This window comes from Verticillium alfalfae, genomic scaffold, assembly GCF_000150825.1.
Source record: "Verticillium alfalfae VaMs.102 supercont1.7 genomic scaffold, whole genome shotgun sequence".
In the NCBI taxonomy this organism is placed as follows: domain Eukaryota; kingdom Fungi; phylum Ascomycota; class Sordariomycetes; order Glomerellales; family Plectosphaerellaceae; genus Verticillium; species Verticillium alfalfae.
In genome coordinates this window covers 970,732-994,143 of record NW_003315032.1, presented here as the reverse complement: position 1 = coordinate 994,143, position 23,412 = coordinate 970,732, and the positions used below count along the sequence as shown (strand labels likewise).

Sequence of the window (23,412 nt, the reverse complement as noted above, 5' to 3'; positions counted from 1 at the left end):
TAGGAAGGAAGGGAAGAGCCGGCTAAGGATACCAAACAACCCCTACCCAGGACATCATCCAAGTTCAAGAGTTCTGCCAGGCCCGTCAATGGTCCTTCTCGGCCGACCAACGGCTTGGCTCGCCCAACAAACGGCACATCACGACCAGGAGGCCCACCACACCAGCGGAATATCGCTACCAAAGACCCTCATAGCAGCGTTTCTGGCCGAGGAAAGGACAAGCGAGCTCCTCCTGTTGAAGAGAAGAAGATCAAGAAGGCCGCTGTTGCCACGACCGGCTATACTGGCACAGCCCGGCCCCGTCCTGGCACCACTTCCAAGGCGAAACCTGCAGCTCCTGGTGGCGCTCTCCTCAACCCCCGCACAGCGCCCCGCTATGGTGGCTCCTCCAAGCGCTCCCGCTACGATGAAGACGAGGACGAGGAGATGGACGACTTCATCGACTATGATGACGAGGAAGAGGACGACATGGGCGGGCCCTCGCTATCGTTATGATTCGGGCTCTGACTCCGACATGGAAGCCGGCATGGATGACATTTACGACGAGGAGGCCGAGGCCGAGCGTGCCGCGCGGCGGGAGGATATTGAACAGGACCGACTCGAGAAGCGCCTCAAGGCCGAAAAGGAGGAACGAAAGCGCAAATTCCTCGAGCAGCAGCGGAACCGCCGTTGAAACGGCATCTCCTCCTGCATGCGGTTTAGCATCGTTACGCCCTCTTGATTATCATACCCACCCCATCTCATCCATCAGCGACGGCGTTGTCCTTGCTTTTTTTGCCCCAAGAATTCATACTTTCCATTTCTGTTTTTTGCTTTTGCGCAACAACGCGCATCCTGCAGCTGGGAATAGGGGGCGATAAGGGGGAGGGACAGGTTTTCTTGGGAAGCACATCAAACGTGGGGCGTTTGCCGCGTTGTCTCGGTAGATAGGCATTCATAGGTTTCTTTCTTCGCAGGATCGGCTGCATTGGATAAACTGTTATGTACTTGGTTTGCTCACAACAACTTCTTTGACTCGTGATTCACATTCTTGCCGTGATATGGGCTGGACTATACGTTCAGATATTGCCGCTGCTTGCAAGTGGGATTGCCGTCGTCAGAGTCAACTGTATTCATCTTCCAGCCTGCTCAGTCATCTTGTCATAAATTAATACTCATATCAGTAGTCTTCACGGGTGGCTGGCGTGCCTGAGTACACCAACGTGATTGTACCTGTATCGCCCGCAAATGAAGCATTGTATCAACCAAACGTATATAGTAACGACCGCCCCAGTCAAGACAGGAAGGTTCGTCTCGACGTCTGATCCACCAGCACTTGAGGTCCCCGGCCTGCCACGTGTCTGTGGTCTGTCTCTACGTCTACCGACCGCTGGCAACTTTGCCACGGTAAACGCACATGGCGATACACAGATGGATGCATCCTGTCCACAGCTCCTGGAACAATACAAGGCCGTTAAGGTCAAAACTAGGTCAACGACCGCAAACTTTGCGTTTCTATACATAGCTCGTACCCAGATCCACTCCTGTGAGGTTCTATAACCCGCAAAAATACATTCCTGGTTGCAAGGACAGGCTTCTGATCACGCACAAACCGGGCCGGCGAATCATGTGAAGATTGTGTTGAGGAGGTAGTACATAGATCATGCCAATACAAAATACACTGGTAGTGCTCCAGCCAGGACTACTTCTCCGCCAATTGATGGGAGAGCCTGGTGAGCGGGGTTTAGAGGGAACAAGCTTAAAATGAGCGGCGACAGCAGATGGAAATAAACTCGCTGCACCCTGTTCAGAGGTCACTGCAACTCAGGGTGTCCTGGTCAGCATTGCAGGCCCAAGAATTCATGTTTCGCTCTTTGACTAGGGAAGATCCTCCGACTTCAAACCAGAGTTACCATATCCACTAAGGTTCCACCCCTTGTACTGGGGCTTGCCGCCGGTCTTCGCAATCTGCAGAGCAGAAGGGGGTGGGTTATGCGGCGGTAGGCCATGCTTTGGTCGAACAGGTGCCCGGGGCAGCGATGAGTGGGCCGCAGGAAGCGTGCTTTCGCTTTGAGGTGCCCGTTGTTCCGCCGCACCAGAGTGCTGACTATTGGCGGCGGCAGCTTCGGCATTCTTTTGCTCAGAGATTACGCCCTTTTCTCGTAGATACTGAATAGATCGCAGGACAGTAAGATCTTCCTGGTCCTTGTCGTTGAGGACCAGACGTTGCTGGATCGTCAGGTTGCCGTTATTGGCTTCGCGCTCTTTCATGGCCGCTTCTCTGACTTCAGGGTCATGGACGAAGCGGCACTTGCCCTTCTTGCCGCATGTACCACCGGTGGAATAATACTTGCAGTGCTTGCTGACATCTGCCTTCTTCGCTGGAGGAGGCGGCGCCGGAAGATGCTGCGAGCGAGTCGACAAAACTTCGGGCTGGTCGTCACCTGAACCCACATCAGAGAGAACAGGACTGTCCCTCATCTCGTCACCCTCGTCTTGCTGCTCGCGCTTCCGTTTGATGGACGACTCAACCATTTCGAGTTGCTTTCTCAGCTTCTGAGCCATCTTTTCTTGCCTTTCAAGGGCAGCTGCGCGTTTGTCGCCATGTTGATTGTTTGCCACCTCGGCATCCTTCTTGGCCTTTGAACGGGCAGCAGTGGGGAAATTCTTTCTTCTGTCCGCAATGTATGAAGCAATATCACTGACTCTGGCCATGGTGTTAAGAACGCTCTGGAAAGACCAAACAGGAAAGGAAATCACCTACTGAAGAGCATCTTGACCGATGAGTTGGCGGAGTGTCTCCTCTTCTTTCTCGTCATCCTCAGATTCCGAGTCTTGACCCGGTGTGAGCCCGAGCGTGTTGGTCTTCCTCTTCTTCTTCTTCCCAGAAGCATTGGAGTCTTGCTTGTGAGAATGCGATGGGCCATCAGGACGTTGTCCTCCATGTCGCGGTCGAGTCTTATCGCCGCCATGGTGATTGCCTTTGCCTCGCATGTTGCCACCACCGCCACGGAAGCCGCCCCTGCCACGTCCGGAGTGATGTCCGTCTTGCTTATTATGGTGGTCACGACCGGAATGAGGAGTTGGAACGTGTGAAGAGGAGGGGGAGCAGTGGGTAGGCATGATATTGGGGTTGGTGGTGAGGGGCTTGGGGGTACGCGCCTTGGGCACGAGATCTGGGCCAGGGTAAGGCTGAGGATAGCTGCCGCTCACTTGAGGCTGCATGCCTGGGGTAGGATACTCGACACGAGCCTGGTCTCCCGAACTTGGAGCCCTCGATGCGTTCCTGTCACTTCCGTATCCGCCCCGATGATGTCCACCGCCGTATGGAGGCTGAGATCGGTCGTGACCCGCCCAGCCCTGCTGCGGGTTGTATGGGGGAGGTGCCGCGTAATGATATTGTTGTTGCTGTTGTGCGGTGGGGGGACCGCCGTAGGCCGGCTGGTGTGCAGGAGGCTGGGAATGTGCGTATGCCTGGGGAGCATAGTTCGGATGGTAGTTTGCAGTCGAGAGTGGCGCTGGCGCATGGGGCTGATGCTGTGTAGGTGTCGGTGTATGAACTTGAGGCCATTGCTGATGCTGTGGAGGGTAATTCCCGGGGGGGAGTTGAGGAGCAGGATAGCCAGCTGCATGAGGTGCGTAATGTTGTTGCTGGCTGTGGCCGCCGTACTCGTAATGGGGAGGTGTCGGTGTGTACTCTGGGCGACCGCCAGCGGGATACCCAGCTCGACCCCTACCAGCCGGAGAACCGCCATTACGAGGTCCGCTATGCTGGTATTGGGCACCATGATGGCTATAGCCAGCTTGTCCCGACTGTGATGCCTGGGGGGGTGGAGGCGGAGGACCGTAGTTTGTAACCCGACATGGCGGGCTATCGTGTTGAAACGCGGCCAACTAAGGCCTCCAGAAGATCCTTGAGAACCAAGAAATGAATCCACAACTTCGAGGCGTTTGGGTTCGAAAGAGTGCCGAAAGACAGGCAAGCGAGCCAGAATGCAATCAGGCGGCGAGGCTGTGTGACGGTTCTTCGGACTCTCAAAGCCTGAAATGCTGCTCGGGCTTTCCCTGTAATATAGGCCACGAGGGAGTGACGAAAGAACTGTTCACAGGGCAGTGCCTGGGCTCAAAGCTTGCCAGTTCGAAGGAGGCGGTGGTGAAGATTGAGCAGCTGTGGATGATGAATTGGTTGAATGAAAGGAAAGCAACATTAGCTGGCAGATTCCGACTCGAGGAACACGGACAGGAGGTGTCGCGGCTTGGTGGAGATGTGCCTTTTCCTGCATAGCGCTAGCGCATACTGAAGGTCAGTGGGTGCAGGGCCCCATACAGGACGACTTTGATTTCTATGTTGAGCAGGCGGTCAGAGTGGGGTCGGTGTCGTTCACGATTCTGCCGACCTTCCGTCTTCAGAATCAGCATCTCATTCACACGATCTTCAATTGACCTTACTGCCCTGCCATATTTACGTGTTCATTCTCCGTCAAGACCCAAGACTCTTTTTTTCTGGCGGTTTGCTATGGATGTAGCGCCTTGTGGACTTTGTGGACGATAATCCCCCCACCCCGCTGAAATGTTCATTCTCGTGAGTCTTCCCAGAAGGGCCTTTTTTTTCTTCCCGCAAGTTTACGATTCTGACTATCACTCGGTAGACCAAAATCGCGGATCTGGTTCAGATCGCACCCGACGATTTTAAAAAACGAAGCATCGTGGCCATTGAAGATAACATCAACGCCAAGTATGCAAACCGTGTCATTCAGAAAATCGGACTTTGCATCTGCCTTTATGATCTTCTGTGGACCTCAGAGGGGCTTATCGGGCCATGGCACAGGGCTTGGTAAACGTGAATGGTAAAAACGGCGTTTCTCTAGGTTCAAAGAACGACGACTGACAGCCTTTAGTCGAGTTTCGCCTCGTCGTTTTCCGGCCTTTCAAGGGTGAGGTCATGCTCGGCCGTATTCGAAGTGCGACCCAGCGGGCATCAACCGTGAGTCCCACTGCTAGCTGAGGCTTAGGATTCGATTCTAACACCGAAAACAGTCCGCACTGACTTCTTTGACGACATCTTCGTCCCCTTTGAGGATCTTCCCGAGGGAGCCGAGTTCAACCACCGGGATCAGATCTGGATATGGAACTGCGACGAGGAAACGCAGCTGTTCTACGACATTCACGAAATGGTCCGCTTCCAGGTCATTGACGAGGAATGGCACGACCAGGCACCGCTGGGTCCAAGCCAATCGGAGGAGGAGGTACTCCCAACGCCCTACAAGATCAAGGGCTCCATGGCCATGGATGGACTGGGTGTCTGCCTTTGGTGGGATGGCGAGGGAAACGAGGAGCAGGAACAAGCTGTTTGAAGGGGGCACGCATAGCTGGCGGCGGAATTGGGCTGGCACGGATTTGATTTGTCTATGAGTTTCTATGTTCTGATACCCTGGAGCAGCCTCTGCTCAACTTCATCGAGGACAGAGTAATGTTCAACAACGGCGATGTTCTCAGCCTCACCCTGAAAGAGCTTGTCAGGGTCCTGTCCAGGACCAAACATCTGGGCGTTTTGTGGGGGTCCCATCTGGCCCATTTGCTGGGCCATCTGGCTGGCGGCTGGGACATGTCAGTGATTAATTACTGCATCGAAACCAGAGGAATCCAACCATGCTTACCGTTGTCACTGCCCAAGAGGAAAACGAAGACAGACTGAAGACCAAAGATACAGAGGAAGTACCACGAAATGCTAGACATCCAACGGGGATCTAGGTCCTTGGTCGCGACGCCAGACTGCAGCATGCTCTTGAACTTGATGGTGATGGGGAAAGGCAGTTTCACTGCGAGATGTTAGCACGCGACCGATTGGTTCAAGTTCAGGTGCGCCATACTGATAACGTATCCGCTGAAGAAAGCATTGATCCAGCTCATGATGAGGGTGTTGGGAATGATCATGGCCATGTTGTTCTTCATCATACCCATCATGCCATCCATGGCACTCGGATCGGAAAGAGGGTTGGCAGGGGGCTGGCCCTTGCTGTCGGGGTTCTTGAGGTAGGCGCCCGATTCGTATGAAGAGATGAGCTGCTCGCGGCGCGCCTCAAATGACTTCTTCGACAGGACGTGGTGGTGGTTACGGACGGACTGGCCATGGATCATGGCGCGCTGTTCCTTCATTGTCGGCTTGTCGATGACTTTGGGTGCGTTGGCAAGCAGAGTGGCGGCATAGTGACGGAGAATACCAGTAAGGATCATGACTATGGTGATCGGTACAAGGATCCAGTAGCTAAAGTCAATGGTTAGCATCGCCAGAAAGACGCATCGAGCGGGGATGCGCACAAGAGCTGGGGATCCCGATGGATCGTTTGAACGGGTGGTTGAGCCATGGCTTTCGATTCAATGAGCTTCCCTCTTCACTCAAATAAGGTGCAGTATGTTGCGCAGCGATATGAGGCCCGGCACGTCGAGAAGTCGGAAGCTGGCGGGCAATTCGGAAACACGACGTTGGAGTTGCGGTTGGAGCTGCTCTTTGCCTTGTGGCCAGCTTTGGCACCCTACGCAGCAACACCGACGGCGCTAGTCCGCATTGGGTCAAACACCCCGCTTGCCGAACTGCAGCAGGGGCACGGTGCCAGGTAGGTACACCAAGACATCGCGACAGGCCAGCCTGGAGCTTAGACATGCTTCACTGTCTGTCACTCTGGTCTTCTTCTAAACCGCAGCACAGAAAACGGCTTTTGCCCAAGCGCACTGCGACACACCTCTCCAAATATCTCGTCATTTCTGCTCCAGAGACTAGCAATCATGTCGTCCGAAGAAAGAATAACCGTTCACAACCTGGCGGGTGAGGTTACCACTTGCACCACGGTAGCTCTAGGACTCTCACTAACCCGGATTTATTCAGATCTCAAGAACACCTCAGACGACGCGATCCCCAACTACCTCAACTCTCTCAAGTTTACTCAGTCCCATACGCTAGTTGATATCCGTCTCGCCCTTGGCTATACCGCCTTCGCCATCGCCGGTGCCTGCTTCGCCTGGGACTACAAGTTTGGCTTCGACGCAACAAAGCAGTACTCGGCCATTGCCGTCGCCCTTTACACGCTCATCAACAGCGCTCTGACCCTCTGGATCTGGCTCGTTGAGAAGGGCGTGATATACCAGGGAACATCCCCCTCTGGCGAGAAGGTAATGTGCCACGGGCCACTGAACCGCTCTCAGGACAGTCAGCTAACAAACTATCCACCCAGATCTCCGTCGCTACTTCAACAGTCAAAAACGTCCCTACCTACCACCTCAAGATCACCCTGACCCCCAAATCCGGCGCTTCCACAACCATTGATCTCGCCAAGCCCTTCACTCAATGGTTCGATTCTAAGGGCACATTCGTCGTCGTTCCCTTCCAGGAGATGCTCGCAACAGGTATCCCAGCCATCGGCAAGCTCGACGCGCGCCGCGTCCGCTCCGGCGCCGAGGCTGAGAAGCAGCAGGATGTGTACGACCCTGCTGTCCTCGATGCTGTTTTCGCCGCTCAGTCTTCGGCTTCGGCGACGGGAAGCACGGCAGAGAGCAAGTCTACAAAGCGGAGGAAGGCATAGGAGCATTCGATATTGGGGCGGTTTGGGCCAGAGACAGTCCTCCAAAAAATTCCTTGACTTTTTTTCGGAAGTGCTAGGCTTTGAAAATCAAAAGAAAGTATCCAAAAGCGGAGAAGACACTCATGTTCGGCGTTATTCAAAGCGTAAGCAGCGCATGGGCGCACTGGAATATTCCGCGACATCACAGGTCCATGATTAGGATACTGCAACATGTCAAAAGAAAGGAAACCAAAATCATCATCTTTTCAGTGTTAAATGTGATGATACACACATGTCGAAGATGGTGGACCCTCCTAAATTAAGCAAAGAGAGTTCTTCTACTTGGTGTATACAACCTCTTATCTAACGGGGTCCCACGCAGCCCGAGCCTCCAGCGCAGCACGTCTAATCTCTCGCACACTATCACCAGAAGCCCTCGCCAGCGAGCGACGCACCGCCGATGCAGCAGAAAGCAGATCTCCCCGCTCACAGTAGGCTGGCAGGGACCCAGAAGCCTCACTGCCAGGCGCCTCGACTGCATGGAGCTGCGGCCCGTGGGATCCAGCTGGTGGAAGCCCGCCGGCATCCACTCCTCAGTCCGTGACTCCCCCTTCCCTTCGAGCACGGCGCTGCATTCTCGGATGACGCTCTTCGCGAAGGGCTTCACCTTGTCAGGAGCGCAGGAGCAGATACGCAGTAGCACTGTCAGGCTGGCCTCGAGATCTGGTCCGGCGCCAATGTTGCGGGCAACGCATATGATGAGACGGATCAAGTCGTCAGCATCCTCCTCGTACACCGTGTAGTCTAGCCACTGAGTGGCAGAAAGAACGGCTATGCTGTAGTTGGCCGTGATGATGGTGTTGTCTTGGCTGTTGGTGCCTATACCCCAGGCCTTGGCCAGCATGGGCTTGATGATCTCGACATACGCGCGCTGCCGCCATAAGGGGCTGAAGAGCTTGGGATTGTACTCTTTCTGAAGGCATTCTTGATCACGGAAGAGTAGTCCGACTCTGCGAGCGAGACCATGGCCAATCTTCTGATCAGCAGGCCCTTCGATGATTCCAGCGATAACCTTGCCCAGGTAGCCACCCTTGTATTTCCTCAGAATACCGGCGACGGCGGCAAAAACAGGGCGCGCAACGAGTGCTCGGTTGTAGTCTGGGGGTCCGGCTTTCGTGTCGGAACGAGGATTGATTGCAAGCTCTATCTGTGAGTTGAGGCTGTCGAGAATATCAGTCATGTCTGCTGCGACACACTTGTTGGCGAGGCTGGTCAATATGGCCAGAACGACAGCCCGCGATCGTGGGGAGGCAGCGTGGTCTTGAAACAAAAGACCAGCGACTAAGATGCGGTACAAAATTCCCTTGGTAACCTGGTGATGGGTTAGAAGAATACTGGACTAATGAAGGAAGGACACGTACTCCTGCATCATTGCTCGGGTCAAAGATGGATGCTGGCAGTTGGAGAGGCACTAGCAGACCAAAAGAAAGGATGATGGTACGTCCGTCAGAGAGACCGCTGAGAGGGAACTTGGGAGGATTGGTCTTGCTAAGGCTGGAGTCGAATATCCATTCTTTTTGTGCCAGCTCCCGATACGAGGCGGTTTGACCATCTGCTTGAGGAATGAGATCATCTGAGTGGAAGAGACTAGGAACATCCTCAATCAGAGACAAGGCGTCCTGCTGGCTTCGGTCCATTTGTGACACGATGAACTTGGCAGTATCGGAAAGGAGTTGTAGATATTGATCTTGGTTTTGCTTCTCCTCGTCGCTGCCCTCCTTGAAGTCTGAACTGAGTGCAATCGAGGCGCTCATGTTGTCTTCGGGAAAAACAACAGCCGTTGCGCGCCTGTAGAGCTGTCTTATGACAAACAGACTGATGAGAAGGAAGTCACCGATGAGCTGATCTGCCGCAACTTCCGCGGCCGATGTCTCGATATCACCAGACTTGAGCTCTGAAAGCGCTTCTTGTGTCTGTACTGTGACAAGGCTAGGGAAGCGTTGGGAGACGTATTGCACCCAACGCTCTGCTGAGAAATGAGGATCTGCCTTCTCACGAGTGGCGTCCTCGTTTTGCTGACGTTCATTGCCTTGTCGCAGCTCTGTTTTGATAGTCCGTCCCAGCGACGCCTCGCAGGCATCACGGAAGTACCTCATTGCCGCTTGAACACCGATAGCATACTCCACCCAAACATTCGCCGTCGCCTCTGAATCGAAGCTTGAGTTCAATTGTTTCAAGAAAGTGCCAAGGAGCAGCACAAGGTGTTCCGTTTTCTCTCCAGACTTCGGGATCTCGGAACAGCCGGTGAAGGCCAGCTTAGGCAGGATATAGTGGAGTGTTGCTTGAAGCTCAGCCGGCGATCTTGAGGCTGCCGAGCGGCAGACAGTGGAGCTATCAGAGACGAGCTTGGGGAAGACTGGTGGAAAAATAATACTGGCTTTTTGCAAGGCGAACAGGGTTTGATCAACTAGGGCAGAAGTTGATTCAGACGCGGCGTCGTGTTGAGCAGCAAAGAGGAATGTCGAAAGTTCAGAACAGATTTCTGAAGCCGCTTCCTCACGCAGCATCAGACCGAATTTGGACCCTGAGCTGGCGGATGGTTGGATGACAAGCAAGCCCATGCCCTCAATGGCCTCTAGGCCAATGCTGACAACATCTTTGGGCGCACCTGGGTTTGTAGCCTGGTGAAAGGGTAGCGCATACGCTTCTCGGTGAAGAGACACGAATGCTGGCTCAGTAGAACGGAAGGCCTGCAGATCGTCTGCGGTCATCGAGGGATCAACCAGTGCGGCACGCAGTCTGAGGAGGGCGTTGGAAAGCGCCAGCAGGCTGCGTGTGTGTTCAGAAGAGCGAGTGTGGCGGAGGTTTTCTTTGACGTGCGTTAATGTCGGAGAGACCATAATAGCGAAAGCTGACGGCTTGGCTCCGTGAACTGCAACCAAGAGCTTGCCGGACCCTGTAGCGTACGTCGGGTTGGACAGGTCGTCGAGGCAATCTCTTTGGACGGTAAGGGCGAAGTCTCGAAGGTCATTACCCGTCAGCTTTTCCGCTATCGTTCGGATGACTTCAAGAGTTCCCTTGATTGTGTCTTCAATTTCCCCATTGCGAACCTCATACTTGAGGCTCGTCCAGATCTTGTCAACGTAGGGGACAAGACCTTGCTGGATATGCGTGTAATTGTCGACACAAGCCTTGATAGTCTTCAGGATATCCAACTGTGGTCTGGTTAACGATCTGGTCATTTCAATTTAGCCTAGGGCTACCTACCTTGACATTGACGGTGACAGAGTCCCCTGAATCTAGCCGCCCGACAAGGTAAGGGATTGTGAGGGAAGCAAGTCGATAATGAGCGGCAAAGCAGCCTCGTAGCGCAAGCTTCAAATCGTCTGCCGTAATTCCTGAAGGGTGTTGGGACGTCCTCAGAGAAATGGGGAAGTAGGCCGAGAACACATTGAATACTTCTTCTACGAGCTCATTTGCGGCAGAGTAATCTGCGAGGAAAGTTTTCAGAATGCCGAACCAGGTGAGCAGGCACTTGGGGTCGCGCTCATTGCGACACAGCTGCAGAAGGTCGGTCATGAACCCGGACGTGGAGCCGTAACGGTACTGCAGGTCATTGGAGACGTCAGGTCGACTGATCAGGACGTTGATTAAGTCGTAGATTACGGAACGAGTCTCCGAAACCTGTAACTTGAAGTCATCTTTGAGGGTGCAGATGCTTGAGATGATCTTGTCTCCATCAGTAGCCTGGAAGCCTTCCATGTTACTCAGGTGAGTAAGCGCTTTGGCGGCGGGGAGAACTCCAGCCTTGACATCAAAGTCAAACATGTTGCCAAAGAAGTGGATTAATGTGGCAACTTGGCTCGATCAGTACGTGTTGCCGTGCGGTGGGCAGAACGGGGCATACCTTTGCTGGGCTTGAGAAGCTTAGGGTCAAGGACCTCAAGAGTATCTGCTAGGAAACTCAGAGCTAATTTCAAGTCAGAAAATGAGTACATCTCGAGCACCGGATTTCCTCTAACCGTTTGATCGAGCGATCAAATCACCCTCTGCTTCGCCCTCCTGGCCGTGGTCCATGGCATCGTCACCACGGCCGGCAATCCATGGCTGAATGGACTGTGACCATCGGGCAATCGCATTGTCAGGTCTGGGATCGTTTTGAATTACTGTGCTATTGTCAGCTTGCGAGCCACGCAGCGCACAGCGAACCTATCAAGATTCTCATACCTGAAGCCGACTCCTGGGCGATCTCTTGCTTGCGAGCGACACTGTCGCTCAGGACAAACTCAAGAGCCAACTTGCGAAAGTCTGCCATGTCTGAAGGTTTTCTATATCAGATTGAATATGAGAATGTTATCCCGCACCGTCTCGACAGGCACAATGCCAAGCAAGTCAAGATAAATGACCGAGGAGTGACCGGCTGTTGTGATGCAGAGGCCAAGGATTCACAGCGAGGGCGCCGATAATGTCCCTTGGAGATATCCTGAAGCGGCGAGAAAGGATCAGTTAAGTAGGGAGGTAAGAAAGCCTTGGCGAGTGTACGCTTCGAAGGCTCACTCCCGCAATATGCTGAAACCACCAAAGTCTAGGTGCCCCGCGCTCAGAAATGCAGCACAAGGAGGGGTACTTTGGTGGGGGAAGGGGAGGGCAATGAGCGGCAGACGTGCGCGATGCCGTTTGTCTCGGTGAGGATAAAAGAACCCCAAGCGAAATAATGCACGGCTGATGCGATAATGAGTTGCTCATGCGCTATGAGGTGCAGTCGGTCGTTGCGGTTTGGTAATCATCGCCTTTTGGCTGGGCGGTTTGTCACCCACACATTCAGCGTTGCTGCAGTGGCAGAAAGCGGCTTCGGCGGTGACAGCAGCCTTATCGAGTTTATCGCATTTTCGCTTAGCGCCTTGTGCATACAGCGTCCCACCTGCGCCAGCGGAACAGTATTCAGCTTCTGGAGCGTGTCAATCAGCAGCTGAGGCTGCTTTATGATGACCGGAGAATCATGGATTCTACAAAAAAGTGATTGATCCTCAGTCATACATTAGTTTTGTGACTTTTCACTCAGAATTGTCAACAGACACTCGAATGGTTCATCTCTCAGGGTGACAGGCGACCACTGTACCGCTGACGTCAAAAGTTGAAGCGAAGAGCTAGACTCAAAGTAGTAAGAGGGGCAGACATTTCGCACCCGGATGTAGCAGGTTAGAGCTCTCGCTGCCCTACAAGATTGGATGGACGTGAATGTACTCAGCAAGCAAACCGCCCAGCCTTCAAGAAATTGACTCAGCTTTTGTAAAGCGGCGGGTCTCAGGTACCCCTAGGGTCCTGAATTTTTTTGCAGCGACGGTCGATGTCGGAGCGCGGTGCCCCTCCAAAAAAAAGTGACTCGCGAGTCTCAAGTCGCGCTGTCCTTCGGTTTATTGTTCTCTGTGTGATCTTGTCTTTTCGCATCCAGGATCCATCTCGTGCTACGCCGTAGAAACCTGACCCGGGACCTTCATCTTCCCGAAGCCAGAGCATCCGATCCTTTCCCACAGACCTGTGTACGTCTTCACCCCCAATGCCTGCTTCTCCACGGTGCGCCGGCGGAACGTGGGGTTGACGATGGTGGGGCTGCCAACTCATGTTGTTGTAGGACTCATAGTGAAAGCCACAACGCCTTCCAGGTGAGGCGTGATACAGACAGCCTTGTTTGATGTTTTGCTGTGGCTAATCGGGTGCCAGGGACACCTCAGATTCGTAATCATGGCGTCCAACGAGGTTCCCAAGACCTGCAAGGTCATCCTGGCCGACACCATCGCGAAGAAGCTGCTGGCGGAGGTTCACGATACGCTCCAGAAGATCCAGGGTGCTGTCGATCGCAAGCCCAGCCTTGTGGCTTTCCTCGCCAACGATGATCCCGCCGCTCTCAAGTACGCCGAGTGGTCCCAGAAGACGTGCCAGGAAAAGTGAGTTCGATGCTGCGCAGACAGTCTCGTGAGGACGCAACATGCAGACAGACGCCACGTGATTAACCAAAATGCAGCGGCTTCGACTTCGACCTCCGCAAGGTCGACAACCAGGAGCTCGAGGAGAAGATCATGGAGGCCAACGACGACGACAAGGTCGACGGCATGATTGTCTACTACCCCATCTTCCCTGGCAACCCGATTCACGACAAGTACATACAGGAGACCGTGTCGCTGGCCAAGGACGTCGAGGGCCTCTGCCACAAGCACCTCTACAACATGTACCATAATGTCCGCTTCCTTGACCCGGAGCACCAGCTGAAGAAATCGATCCTGCCCTGCACGCCGCTGGCCGTCGTCAAGATCCTCGAGCACCTGCAGATCTACAACCCCATCCTCGCGTCGGGCAACCGCCTCTACGGCAAGACCATCACCGTCATCAACCGCTCCGAGGTCAACGGCCGGCCCCTGGCCGCGCTCCTCGCCAACGACGGTGCCCAGGTCTATTCGGTCGACATTACCGGCGTGCAGCTCTTCACGCGCGGCCAGGGCATCAAGCAGCCGCGCCACCAGGCCGAGGAGAAGAAGGGCTGGGGCCTCGAGCAGTGCCTGCCCCTCAGCGACGTCATCATTGGCGGCGTGCCGTCGGAGAACTACAAGGTCCCCATCGACCTCATCCCGCGAGGGCGCCGTGTGCATCAACTTTTCGTCGTTCCGGAACTTTGACGGCCCGGCGGTCAAGGAGAAGGCGTCCATCTATGTGCCCTCCGTGGGCAAGGTGACTATTGCGGTCCTGTTGAGAAATCTGGTGGTACGTTTATGATTCTCCGCCCCCTTCGGCGCTACAGAGGCTAACCTGTTCAGCGCCTGATTGCGAACCGCCCGACGACCAAGGACAACGGTACGGAAGATGCGAGCACGGCGCAGGCCAGGAGCGAGGCGTTCACGGAGGGTTAAAGTGTGGATCGATAATACCACGTAGCGACGACGGTGGGTGTTCAAAAGCTCGGAGCGGGACACGTAAGGGACAGGGAAACGCTGGTGGCTGTCGAGAGAAGTATTGTGGCGGATAAATTATAGAAGCATTGGCATATTGGGCAGCCAGGGAAGAGAGCAACAACGATTATTTCACAGGCAGATAGTCAGCTGCTTGAGCCTGGACGTTCCATCTCCGATCGTCGAATCCCAAAGGCTGGCCTGGGGGATGGCACGAGGAACAGTGGACAGGAGAACGAAATAAAAACAAGTAGGCCCAAGCATTGGGATCTTCCACCACCAATCCAGAAGGCGTGAAACGAAATCGAGTGCCTGCCAGATTCAGGCCGTCCAGCCGATGAAGCTTGGTGCCACGCGAGATAAGCGACATGGGCGGGCGGAGGAGGTAAGATTCGAGGGGCCGACAGTGTCACATTGGGCCGTATTCGTGCGGAGCGGACGCTGGATTGCCTTCGATAGTGGCCGTCACATCACAATCTGGCTAGTTCATGCCTACTCATTCGGGAGCAACATGGAAAGTGCCATGTGAAAAGGCACTTTACGGGTATTATGCACTCAATCTCTTATTTGGACCAGAGCATTGCGAACCCACGAGGACGATGTGCGTTCTAGGTGATCGGCTCTCCGCTGCCCAGGCCTTAGGGCTGTCAGAAGTAGACGAGGACAATCCTCCGATGCCATGCCATGGCAGGCGCGCATCTTGGCAGGGCGGGAAGGGCCCCCGGCAGCGAGAGTCCAGGTCCGACCGACTCAGGGTGAAGCAGAAGTGGCACAACTATAGAGGAGTCGCACCGAGGACCTGAGTCAAATGGCTGGAGAAGACGAAGACTGGCAAGGCAGGCGAATGAACGGGGTCGGGGCGTGGAGCGGGTCGACAGAAAAAAAAGCTAGACGCGACCATGGGAGGGAAAGGGCTGGTCAATTGCCGGGTTTTGGCAGAACGTCCACTTAGAGGGGGAGGGGGGGTGCTGGATGGGCTAGATGGCCTGTGAAACAGCGCTTGGCTCGGTGCTGAAGACGAGCGCTGGGGGCATTCGGAGGCGCGTGCACTCGGAGCAAGGTCCATCGAAGGCCAAGAAAGGGCAGGTTATGGGCTGGGACTTGCCTGGTAGATAGGCAAGCAGGTACATGTAGGCTGGCAGGGGTTGTCTCGAAATCCCAGCGACTGGGAATCCAATGCAGCGTGAGCAAAGTGACGGGCAGACGAGAGACTGATGAGGAAATTTGACCGGACATGGGGGAATGCTCGTCAGCTGCTTGCTGCACTGTACATGTACGTAGAGCACGACGAAGGTTCCCAGCAAATGTCTGCCAGGGGAGCAAGCAGCAAATCAAACAAGGGTGCTGGCCCCGGACTCTCGCAAGAGGAAGTTCCCATCAAGACGTGAAGGGGCGGGCAGGTAGGTACGCAGGCCGATCGACACCTGCCTCCTCAGCAAAGGGAGTTCGTCGCAAAGAAGCAAGAACCGTCCCAGCCAGAGTCAATCGTCGCTTCCCGGTCCACCATCTCAGATCTCCCGTTCCGGGTTCAGTGTCAAACCTGAGCAGAGACGCAGGGGCAGACAACGGCGACCCAGTACTGCTTCGTCATCCCCATCCTTCCAGCCATTCCCCAATCCGTCCATACTTTGCATCTGATGTAACCCACGCGAGGTGCAACTTTGGAAAGGCCATCCAATCTTATCGGACATCAACCCTCCTCCAATCCACCCCTGAGGCCTTGGTTTGCTGCCCTGGTCTGCCCATCAAAATTCAGCGCGCCGACTCTTATCCGCCACGCCGTTCAATGCGCCAGGGGCACATGCCTACTCGCCTTTGTTCGATTCGACTCGACTCGCCTTGATCCCGCCTTGTCCTTTGGCGCCCCCAACATTCCAGCCATCCAAGCCGGCTCAGCTTTAGCTCCAGGCCCGCGACCAAAAAGCAAGACACTAGTCAAGAAGCAACGAGCCAACGAATACGACGAACCAAACAAAACGAAGTACATTGACACCTGAATGTCTCGTGCCCACGCGGCATCCAACTACTCACCGCATTCGCCCCTCTCCACCGAGCGCAAACTACTTGGGACGAGAGCCGCCTGAGTCGTTCCACGACGAAGACGTCTTTCTCAAAGACAAGCCAACCCCGGAAGGAGAAGTGAAAGGAGACTCGCCCGGGATTCCTCCACTACGACCATCCAACGGCTACTACGACGACAAACATCGCTGACGACGACAATCAACGACCAATGACCGACCCATGATTCCTTTACTGCAACCCGTACACCCTTTCGCATTCAAGCTCTCCCTGCATACTGTTACATAAACAGGACTGCCAATTATCTCTCCGACTTGAGTTTTTCTTCGACAATCCCAACCAAAATACGAAATACACTTGCCGTGAACATTGGATCTGTCTGCTTCCACGCTCTTGCGACGGCGCGCGGAAGGAGGGAACGAAAGACGCGACGGCTTCGGGTGCTGGTCTTCTCGATTGCATCTGCTGAAAGGGACCGCAAGCTGCTGTCGCACAGCATCATACGAACGACAACCAAGAGATTTCGGCGTCTGTACACACAAAATCGCTTCACAAGCGCATCAGGTCAAAGGAGCGCAAAGCCGCACAGAAGGGCGCGCTGCTGCTGCTTCTGAACAAAGCCAGACATGGCCACGCAGACACTCCACGCCCATGCCAGGCAAGGCTCCAATACGAGCTCGACGATGTCCATGGGCATGTCGTACCCGCCTGCGCCTGGCTCACCCACTCTGACGAATCCCGATATGATTCTACCAGACTACGGCGGCGGCTCCCCTGACCGATCCGAATCGCCCCTCATGATGTGGAAGAATGCCCATGCAAGCGATGCCAACTATCAGTCTTCCTCCCTGAACCACTTTGGATCAGGGCCCATTACGCCCACAACGCCCATCATCTACGGTAACGGCACAATGCTGTCCGATATTGGCGAGGTGACCGAGGTCGAAAGCACCGTCGGCAAGCCTTCCTGGCCCATTGCTCCACGTCGCCATGTTACACAGCCCGATTCAACAAAAGACACCATGCTGCAGCCCTCACCCTCCGTGGGTCTTGATGCAATGAAGAGGCGTGCCAAGGTCCAACAATTGAGGCGTGCATCCATCGACTCGACAAGCACCGTCACCACGCAGGGCAACAATGGCCATTTTGCCGACTTTGACGACGATGTCAGCGTTGACGACAGTAATTTCCAGGGTGATGATGAAGAAAGCGTTGCCGAGTCGCATATCGACGACACCACTGCCCGGCAGGCCAAATTTATGCCCTTGCCTCCGGGCCAAGGCTTGGGAATGAACAACGAGAATAGACACTCTACAGTCTCCATCAGTCAGAAGGCGGAAGAGATCCTAGCCAATGCTAAGAAGAGGCTAACGGTATGTTTCTGGTCGGTTCATGTTGCTTCCAGCCGTCGAGACTGACACTTTCACAGACCATGGAAGGGAACTTGTCGAGAGCACGCACATCACTCGACACGGTCTCTACGCCTCCACACTCTTCTGTCGGATCAGGAACCCCATCCCCCCCAATTGCGAGGTCTGCTTCTGCAGCCACGTCTCCCAGTTCCGCACCAGGGCACTTCCGCATGAGGAGCGAAGTAGAAACTAACAGTGACAACGCTGGAGACTACACCAAACGGTCGGCTAGTGCTCTTGGTGCTGCAGGAGGATATCGACAGCCTCTTCCTGGGTCTCACAGCATGGGTGATCTCGGTCGCCCCTACGTCCGGTCGAAGATTTCACAGCAACCAATGTTGAGCACAGGGCTCGAGCCTTTGGGGGAGGAGAACGACCCACAGATGCAATCGAAACGTGACAGCGCTGTGCTCGACGCCTTTTTGAGCCCAACATTCGGTCCTTATACGCAGCATCAACCAGACAAGGGCTTGACCCGATCGGCTTCAGTCATGCAGATGCGGGATATCAAGGACCAGGTGTCCGATCTGAAGGGGAAGATCTCTTCGCTGCGAGAACAGGCACGAGCGGACAGTCTGAAACGGCGGAGTCTGCAAAGCCTGCGAACACCTAGTCCTTTCACGCATGCAGGGACCGACCAGTGGTACGCTGGTACCATCAAGCCAAAGAGGTCTGACGCCTCTTTCACACCTCTGGGGAGGAACCCTTGGAATGGCGAAATGGAAAGCGTTGACGGGGAACGCATGGCGCAAGCGGAGACACATGCAGCCCAGGAGTACGCCATTGCTCCGACTGCCGCTTTGGATGAGCAAGATGACGCTGAATCGGTGATCAGTGATTACGTAGCGGCACAAGAAGCCCTTCGCGCAGAGGACCGACTCCAAACCGACTCGGACGGGCAGGAGGAGTACGCAGACGATGTTGATGACATGCAGACAGAGGACGGATTCGAAGACGCTGAAGAGGGTACCTTTGGCGACTGGGACAGCGAAAGTGGAGAATCTCTATACCATGATGCGCCGCAGACAGCCGTGTCTCACGAAGACCGAGAGGATGCTTTCGATTACGAGCATTTCTTCCTACACAGCGCCATGGGATCATTCAGTCAGAAGCGCATGAAGCGGAGAGGCAGCAGCAGTAGCTTCAGCTCCGAGGATTCGGTTGAGACGACGCGCGGCCCGAGCACCTCAAATGCGGATCAAGTTGAAGCAACACTGCGCCGCAGAGGCAGCGGCGACACCATGTCTACGATGGACTCATTTGCAACCGCCACCGAAGGCCAATCCAGCAGGAAAAATAGCGACGGAGAAGACGAACCCCAATTTGCTGTGGCCAGGACGACCGATGTACGAACCGAGAGCCCCTTGACAGCTACACGGGCATCGTTCGGACCGGGCATCAGCGAAGACAGCTCTTTCAGTGTGCAAACATCAGCGAGGCCGATGCGCCAGCGCGCCAGCTCCGTTATATATTCGCGACCTCTGAACCGACCTGCAGCCTCGAGAAGCCGACCGTCAATCTCCTCTCTGGACTCACCTGCAACACAGCGCAGTTTTCCCTTGGTCAATAGACGGACCTTCAACGGCGTGCCCACGCCCCAGGGCACACCGCAAGGATCGCCCGACCCGGCGCTGAAGAGTTTGGCTGAGAGCTTGATGAACGACACGGCAAGCATCTGCGGCAAGGATGGCGAGACAGGGGACAATGTCGCTATACAACAACTGGCCAAGGAAGATCAAATTCTTGTCGAGCGACTCGTGGCCAGCCTTGGCAAATGTGTCCTCGGGCTCAGTGAGTCGGGCAGGGCATCGGCAGAGAGCCGCATGTACAGGCGACGCATCGATGCGGCGAGAAAGCTCCTCGAGGGCTTGGAGTCGATTTAAAGAGCACCCAGGTGCTAGCTACCCAATTCCTCGTTGGGAGCATGTAAGACCACCATTTGAGGCGCAGCTTGGTGCTGGTGTTACGATACGGGAGGCAGTTCTGCCCCTGGTTTTCTATGTCATAAGGCGCCCTCTGATGGAAACACTGATAATGTCAAATGAACCTGCCGCGGCAGAAGGGAAGGCACGCAGACGGAGCAAGGGCCGATAGGAGGCCGGCCAGCCGCTCGACGACTTTCAATACCCAAACTCGTGTCCCGATGAGTCGGACAAATGCTTTCATTTTCTTTCTCGTTTTTCTTCAACCTTGCGCGTGAGCAAGCTCGCTTGTTATCGCTGGTGGCATTCAATGCCTGTTAACCTGTCCTTGATGGATTACGGGTCGAGGGGGTGATGGTCCGGCGCCACGCGGCGGGCAACGTGTAGACTTTACATAAGATAGACACATGGTTGCAACGATCATCATTCACCTCAATCTTGGATGCGAGACATGGTCGAGACGAAGTGCCAGAGAAGGTCGGACTAGAGGTTTCCTTCGTAGGGGCCTCCACGCCGTGTCGTCTGAGGGACCGTATTGGAAGACGATGTTAATTGCCACGATAAACGGAACGTCACCACTTACTCCAAAGGCCTAGGAATCAATGCGATACCAATCGAAGAGAACATACAGCCTAAGCCCAAGCCCACAGTGCCCAGTATCACCAACATCGACAGGTTACCTCAGAACTGCCTTGTCCGCCGATCAGTCCCCGCTTGCTCCTGGCAGAACCGCGGGAGACCACCTACTGACGGCTGTGACACTGTGCGGATTACGGCACCGGACGCGCACAGTGGCGTCGCGGGCCTGCGCTCCGGCGGGCGGACCCCGTGCCGGGTGGGGAGGGGCTCCACTGAGCGGTGGTTGTAGTTTATTGAAAGGGCGAGCAGGGCCCTGGTCTTGAAATGTCATGTGGTGTTTACTTGCGATTCCATGCTTCCCTAATTGTGAAGTCGTTGGGGTGTTTCTGAACCGTTTACTTTGAGCTTCGTTTGTTGCGAGGTGCTGTGTCTTGCACTGTTTGAACATCTGTGACGTTATACGGCAACGTCTTCTAGAGACTACGTCTGCACTTCGAAAATGGATCTAACCGATTACCGACTCCACGAGGAGCTGGCCAGCTCTGGTGAGTGCCTGTTTTACTATCTTTACTGATTGTTCTGGCTTCGTCTTTGTGCTCTGTTTCTTGCACATGAACCTTTCGTTGTTACTGTCATTGCCAGCGGGGCACTTGATGAGCTGTCACTTCTTATCGGACAGCTTATCGCTACAAAAGTTATGGGCGGAAACCGCCAGAGCTTCATTCTCATGGCCACCCTGTCCCTCCATCAACACCGCTTCTGCACAAAACTCGACAAGATACCCCTTTGCAACAACTCGCGGCTCAATCCAGAAGAACGCGACTTTTGCACGCGAAACGCAACATCTTCCCTTGTCGACCAGCCAGCGACATTCCCACACCCGCACACCCTCCTCGAGCAATCCCCACCCCAAAAAGAGCCATCACCACAACCCGCCAAGATGGCGCCTCCAGAAGACGACTCACCACTAACCCTCCTCGAAGGCCTCCTCTCCCCCGAGACGCTCGACTTTCTCCACACGACCGCCTTCCACCCGCACTCGCCCGTCCAGATCTTCAAGCGCCACACCGCCATCAAGCTCCAGCAGGCCCTCAATATCGCCTACGTCTTCCTGGCGCCCTTGATCGACCGGGCGCTCGCCCTCCTGACGGCGTCGCCGGGCCTCGTCTCCCTCGCCGCTTTCATCGCGCTTCTCGCCGCCGCGTGGATCGTCCTCGGCTGGATCCGGCGCCTCATGCTGTTCGCGACGCGCATGGTGTTCCGGCTGGTGTTCTGGGCGGCCGTCGTCGCCGTGGGCTCGGCCGTCGTGCGGAACGGCGTGTTCGAGACGGTCAAGGATGCTGTTGTCGTCGGGGGCAAGATCATGGGATTCTTGGCTGTGGCGAAGGATGTTTGGGTTGGGGAGCTGCGGAGGTACGAGGAGGAGGCGCGGGTGCAGGGGAGACGCTGAGAGGGGCGGATTGGAACACGAGGAAGAGAAAGGATGATGCTGGATATGGGCGGACATGGATTATCGACGGCACGGCTCGGCACAGCTCTGTCTTTTTTTCCCTGGGGAGGGGGGGATTGCCAGGATGATAAGCTGGCTGTATTCGGTACGGACATAGGATATCAGGTTTGACGCAAGACACGAGACCGGCGGGAGTGCATTTCGAAAGCAGAGTTGGCCCCAACAGCCAGGACGGCGCACAATTGGTAGCAACGATATTATGTCAAGACAAAGAGAATGATGAATCATATTGGTGGCATTCCACCGTCCATTTTGCGCGTATCGAACGATACATGGTAACCCGACGCCATCGCTATGCAGATACTTCCCTAAAATCAAGATCGTGCCGTTCCACCTCTCTTTTGCGTCATGAAGACTAGGACCTGTCATACAACAGTTGGTCCCAGTCTAATCGTCCTGCGGCTCCTCGAATTCCTCGTCCTTCATCTCCTTGGGCTCCTGCGCCTCGTGATATTGAATAATGTCGTCAATGTAGCTGAGGATGGACGTCACGCTGTCCTCGTCGGACGAGTCCAACTTTAGATAGTTGACCATGCTGAAGTTCTCTATCAGTCCGGCGACAGCCCTGTTGAGCCTGTTGAAGCTGGTGCCGCGCATGATCAGGTCGCGGTCCTGCGGATCGCCCGTCTCGTCGTCATCCACGGGCCGCGCCTCGCGACCGATGCCTTGTGGGTCATCCTCGAGCAGCGTCGTGTCAGGCGTCAGGAACCGCTTGAGGTCCTTCTTGCGGACCTGGTCCTTGACAAGGTCCATCTTGGACAGAATGTTGATGTGCGGGATCTCGAGCATGATCATGGCGGACATGGCGCTGAGGGTTCCGGCAAAGAACTTGGCGCGGTCCACGACGAAGGTGGCTTCGAGCAGGTAGGCGGCGCACAGGCGAATGTCGAGCGACCCAGTCTGGCCGAGGAAGCGGGCCAGGGCCGGAAGGATCGGGATGTGGGTGTAGAGTTCGATCTGGCCGGGCATGTCAATGATGATGAGGTACTCCTCGGTCAGAGAGTCGAGGGCCTCTGTCAACCAGTCGAGGTTCTCCATGAGGAACTCGAAGCAGTAGATGAGGCCGCCGTTGGGACCGAGGCCGACCTCTTCCATAGCATCCTTCAGGGAGATGAGGTCCTTAATGTCGAGATCGGGCTCGTGCTCGAAGGATTCGGCGGCGGGATCCAGGTTGACGTAAAAGGCGGAGCGACGGTTAAGGTTCAGATTCGTGATCAGAGAGGCGCAGAATGTGGACTGGACAGGGTCAGCAAGGGAGTCAAAGTCAAGGGTGACGAGGAAGCAATTGAAACACGCACCTTGCCGGCGCCGGCCGGCCCCATGACCATGACACCAAACTTGCTCATGTTGGCGGTGGACGAGAGACAGCGTGTACGTGATTGAGAAGGGATAGAGCCAAGACCTTGTGGGTTGTGGTGTTGAGACTGTGCAAAGTTTCGCTACGTCAGGAAAAAGAAATACGGTGGGATGATGAGCCAGAAGGTTGTTTAGCTT

At 55.1% G+C, this 23,412-nt stretch overlaps 10 protein-coding genes across 10 annotated transcripts in view; 6 read left to right on the top strand and 4 right to left on the bottom strand.

Annotated features, from left to right (window-relative positions):
• The window catches only part of VDBG_06124 (predicted protein), a gene marked incomplete at both ends in the record, with an annotated part of 1,070 nt that extends 575 nt beyond the window's left edge, over positions 1-495 (top strand). The window contains one exon of the mRNA XM_003003636.1: positions 51-495. Within this exon, the coding sequence (XP_003003682.1) occupies positions 51-495 (445 nt within the window). The remainder of the gene's footprint in view (positions 1-50) is intronic.
• A 1,362-nt stretch (positions 496-1,857) lies between these two features.
• Positions 1,858-3,844, bottom strand: VDBG_06123 (conserved hypothetical protein; the record flags this gene model as incomplete). Its single annotated transcript, XM_003003635.1, has 3 exons — positions 1,858-2,686; positions 2,744-3,772; positions 3,825-3,844. 3 exons carry the CDS (start codon positions 3,842-3,844, stop codon positions 1,858-1,860), a joined length of 1,878 nt encoding a protein of 625 aa, XP_003003681.1.
• Positions 3,845-4,798: 954 nt separating this feature from the next.
• VDBG_06122 (DNA-directed RNA polymerase III subunit RPC8) lies at positions 4,799-5,333 on the top strand (the record flags this gene model as incomplete). The annotated part of the gene is made up of 3 exons (XM_003003634.1): positions 4,799-4,826; positions 4,878-4,940; positions 5,017-5,333. 3 exons carry the CDS (start codon positions 4,799-4,801, stop codon positions 5,331-5,333), a joined length of 408 nt encoding a protein of 135 aa, XP_003003680.1.
• Positions 5,334-5,362: 29 nt separating this feature from the next.
• On the bottom strand, positions 5,363-6,344 carry VDBG_06121 (pob; the record flags this gene model as incomplete). Its single annotated transcript, XM_003003633.1, has 4 exons — positions 5,363-5,577; positions 5,637-5,798; positions 5,850-6,244; positions 6,298-6,344. 4 exons carry the CDS (start codon positions 6,342-6,344, stop codon positions 5,396-5,398), a joined length of 786 nt encoding a protein of 261 aa, XP_003003679.1.
• Positions 6,345-6,762: 418 nt separating this feature from the next.
• On the top strand, positions 6,763-7,556 carry VDBG_06120 (conserved hypothetical protein; the record flags this gene model as incomplete). Its single annotated transcript, XM_003003632.1, has 3 exons — positions 6,763-6,802; positions 6,863-7,146; positions 7,209-7,556. The coding sequence occupies 3 exons, from the start codon at positions 6,763-6,765 to the stop codon at positions 7,554-7,556; spliced, it is 672 nt and encodes a 223-aa protein (XP_003003678.1).
• Positions 7,557-7,854: 298 nt separating this feature from the next.
• Positions 7,855-11,850, bottom strand: VDBG_06119 (conserved hypothetical protein; the record flags this gene model as incomplete). Its single annotated transcript, XM_003003631.1, has 5 exons — positions 7,855-8,755; positions 8,792-8,907; positions 8,957-10,750; positions 10,803-11,392; positions 11,763-11,850. 5 exons carry the CDS (start codon positions 11,848-11,850, stop codon positions 7,855-7,857), a joined length of 3,489 nt encoding a protein of 1,162 aa, XP_003003677.1.
• Positions 11,851-13,277: 1,427 nt separating this feature from the next.
• On the top strand, positions 13,278-14,437 carry VDBG_06118 (methylenetetrahydrofolate dehydrogenase; the record flags this gene model as incomplete). Its single annotated transcript, XM_003003630.1, has 4 exons — positions 13,278-13,480; positions 13,558-14,173; positions 14,223-14,291; positions 14,345-14,437. The coding sequence occupies 4 exons, from the start codon at positions 13,278-13,280 to the stop codon at positions 14,435-14,437; spliced, it is 981 nt and encodes a 326-aa protein (XP_003003676.1).
• A 2,684-nt stretch (positions 14,438-17,121) lies between these two features.
• VDBG_06117 (conserved hypothetical protein) lies at positions 17,122-19,790 on the top strand (the record flags this gene model as incomplete). Its single annotated transcript, XM_003003629.1, has 2 exons — positions 17,122-17,868; positions 17,925-19,790. The coding sequence occupies 2 exons, from the start codon at positions 17,122-17,124 to the stop codon at positions 19,788-19,790; spliced, it is 2,613 nt and encodes an 870-aa protein (XP_003003675.1).
• A 1,558-nt stretch (positions 19,791-21,348) lies between these two features.
• VDBG_06116 (conserved hypothetical protein) lies at positions 21,349-21,858 on the top strand (the record flags this gene model as incomplete). The annotated part of the gene is made up of 1 exon (XM_003003628.1): positions 21,349-21,858. One exon carries the CDS (start codon positions 21,349-21,351, stop codon positions 21,856-21,858), a length of 510 nt encoding a protein of 169 aa, XP_003003674.1.
• Positions 21,859-22,305: 447 nt separating this feature from the next.
• Positions 22,306-23,264, bottom strand: VDBG_06115 (transcription factor FET5; the record flags this gene model as incomplete). The annotated part of the gene is made up of 2 exons (XM_003003627.1): positions 22,306-23,154; positions 23,217-23,264. 2 exons carry the CDS (start codon positions 23,262-23,264, stop codon positions 22,306-22,308), a joined length of 897 nt encoding a protein of 298 aa, XP_003003673.1.
• Positions 23,265-23,412: the final 148 nt, after the last annotated feature.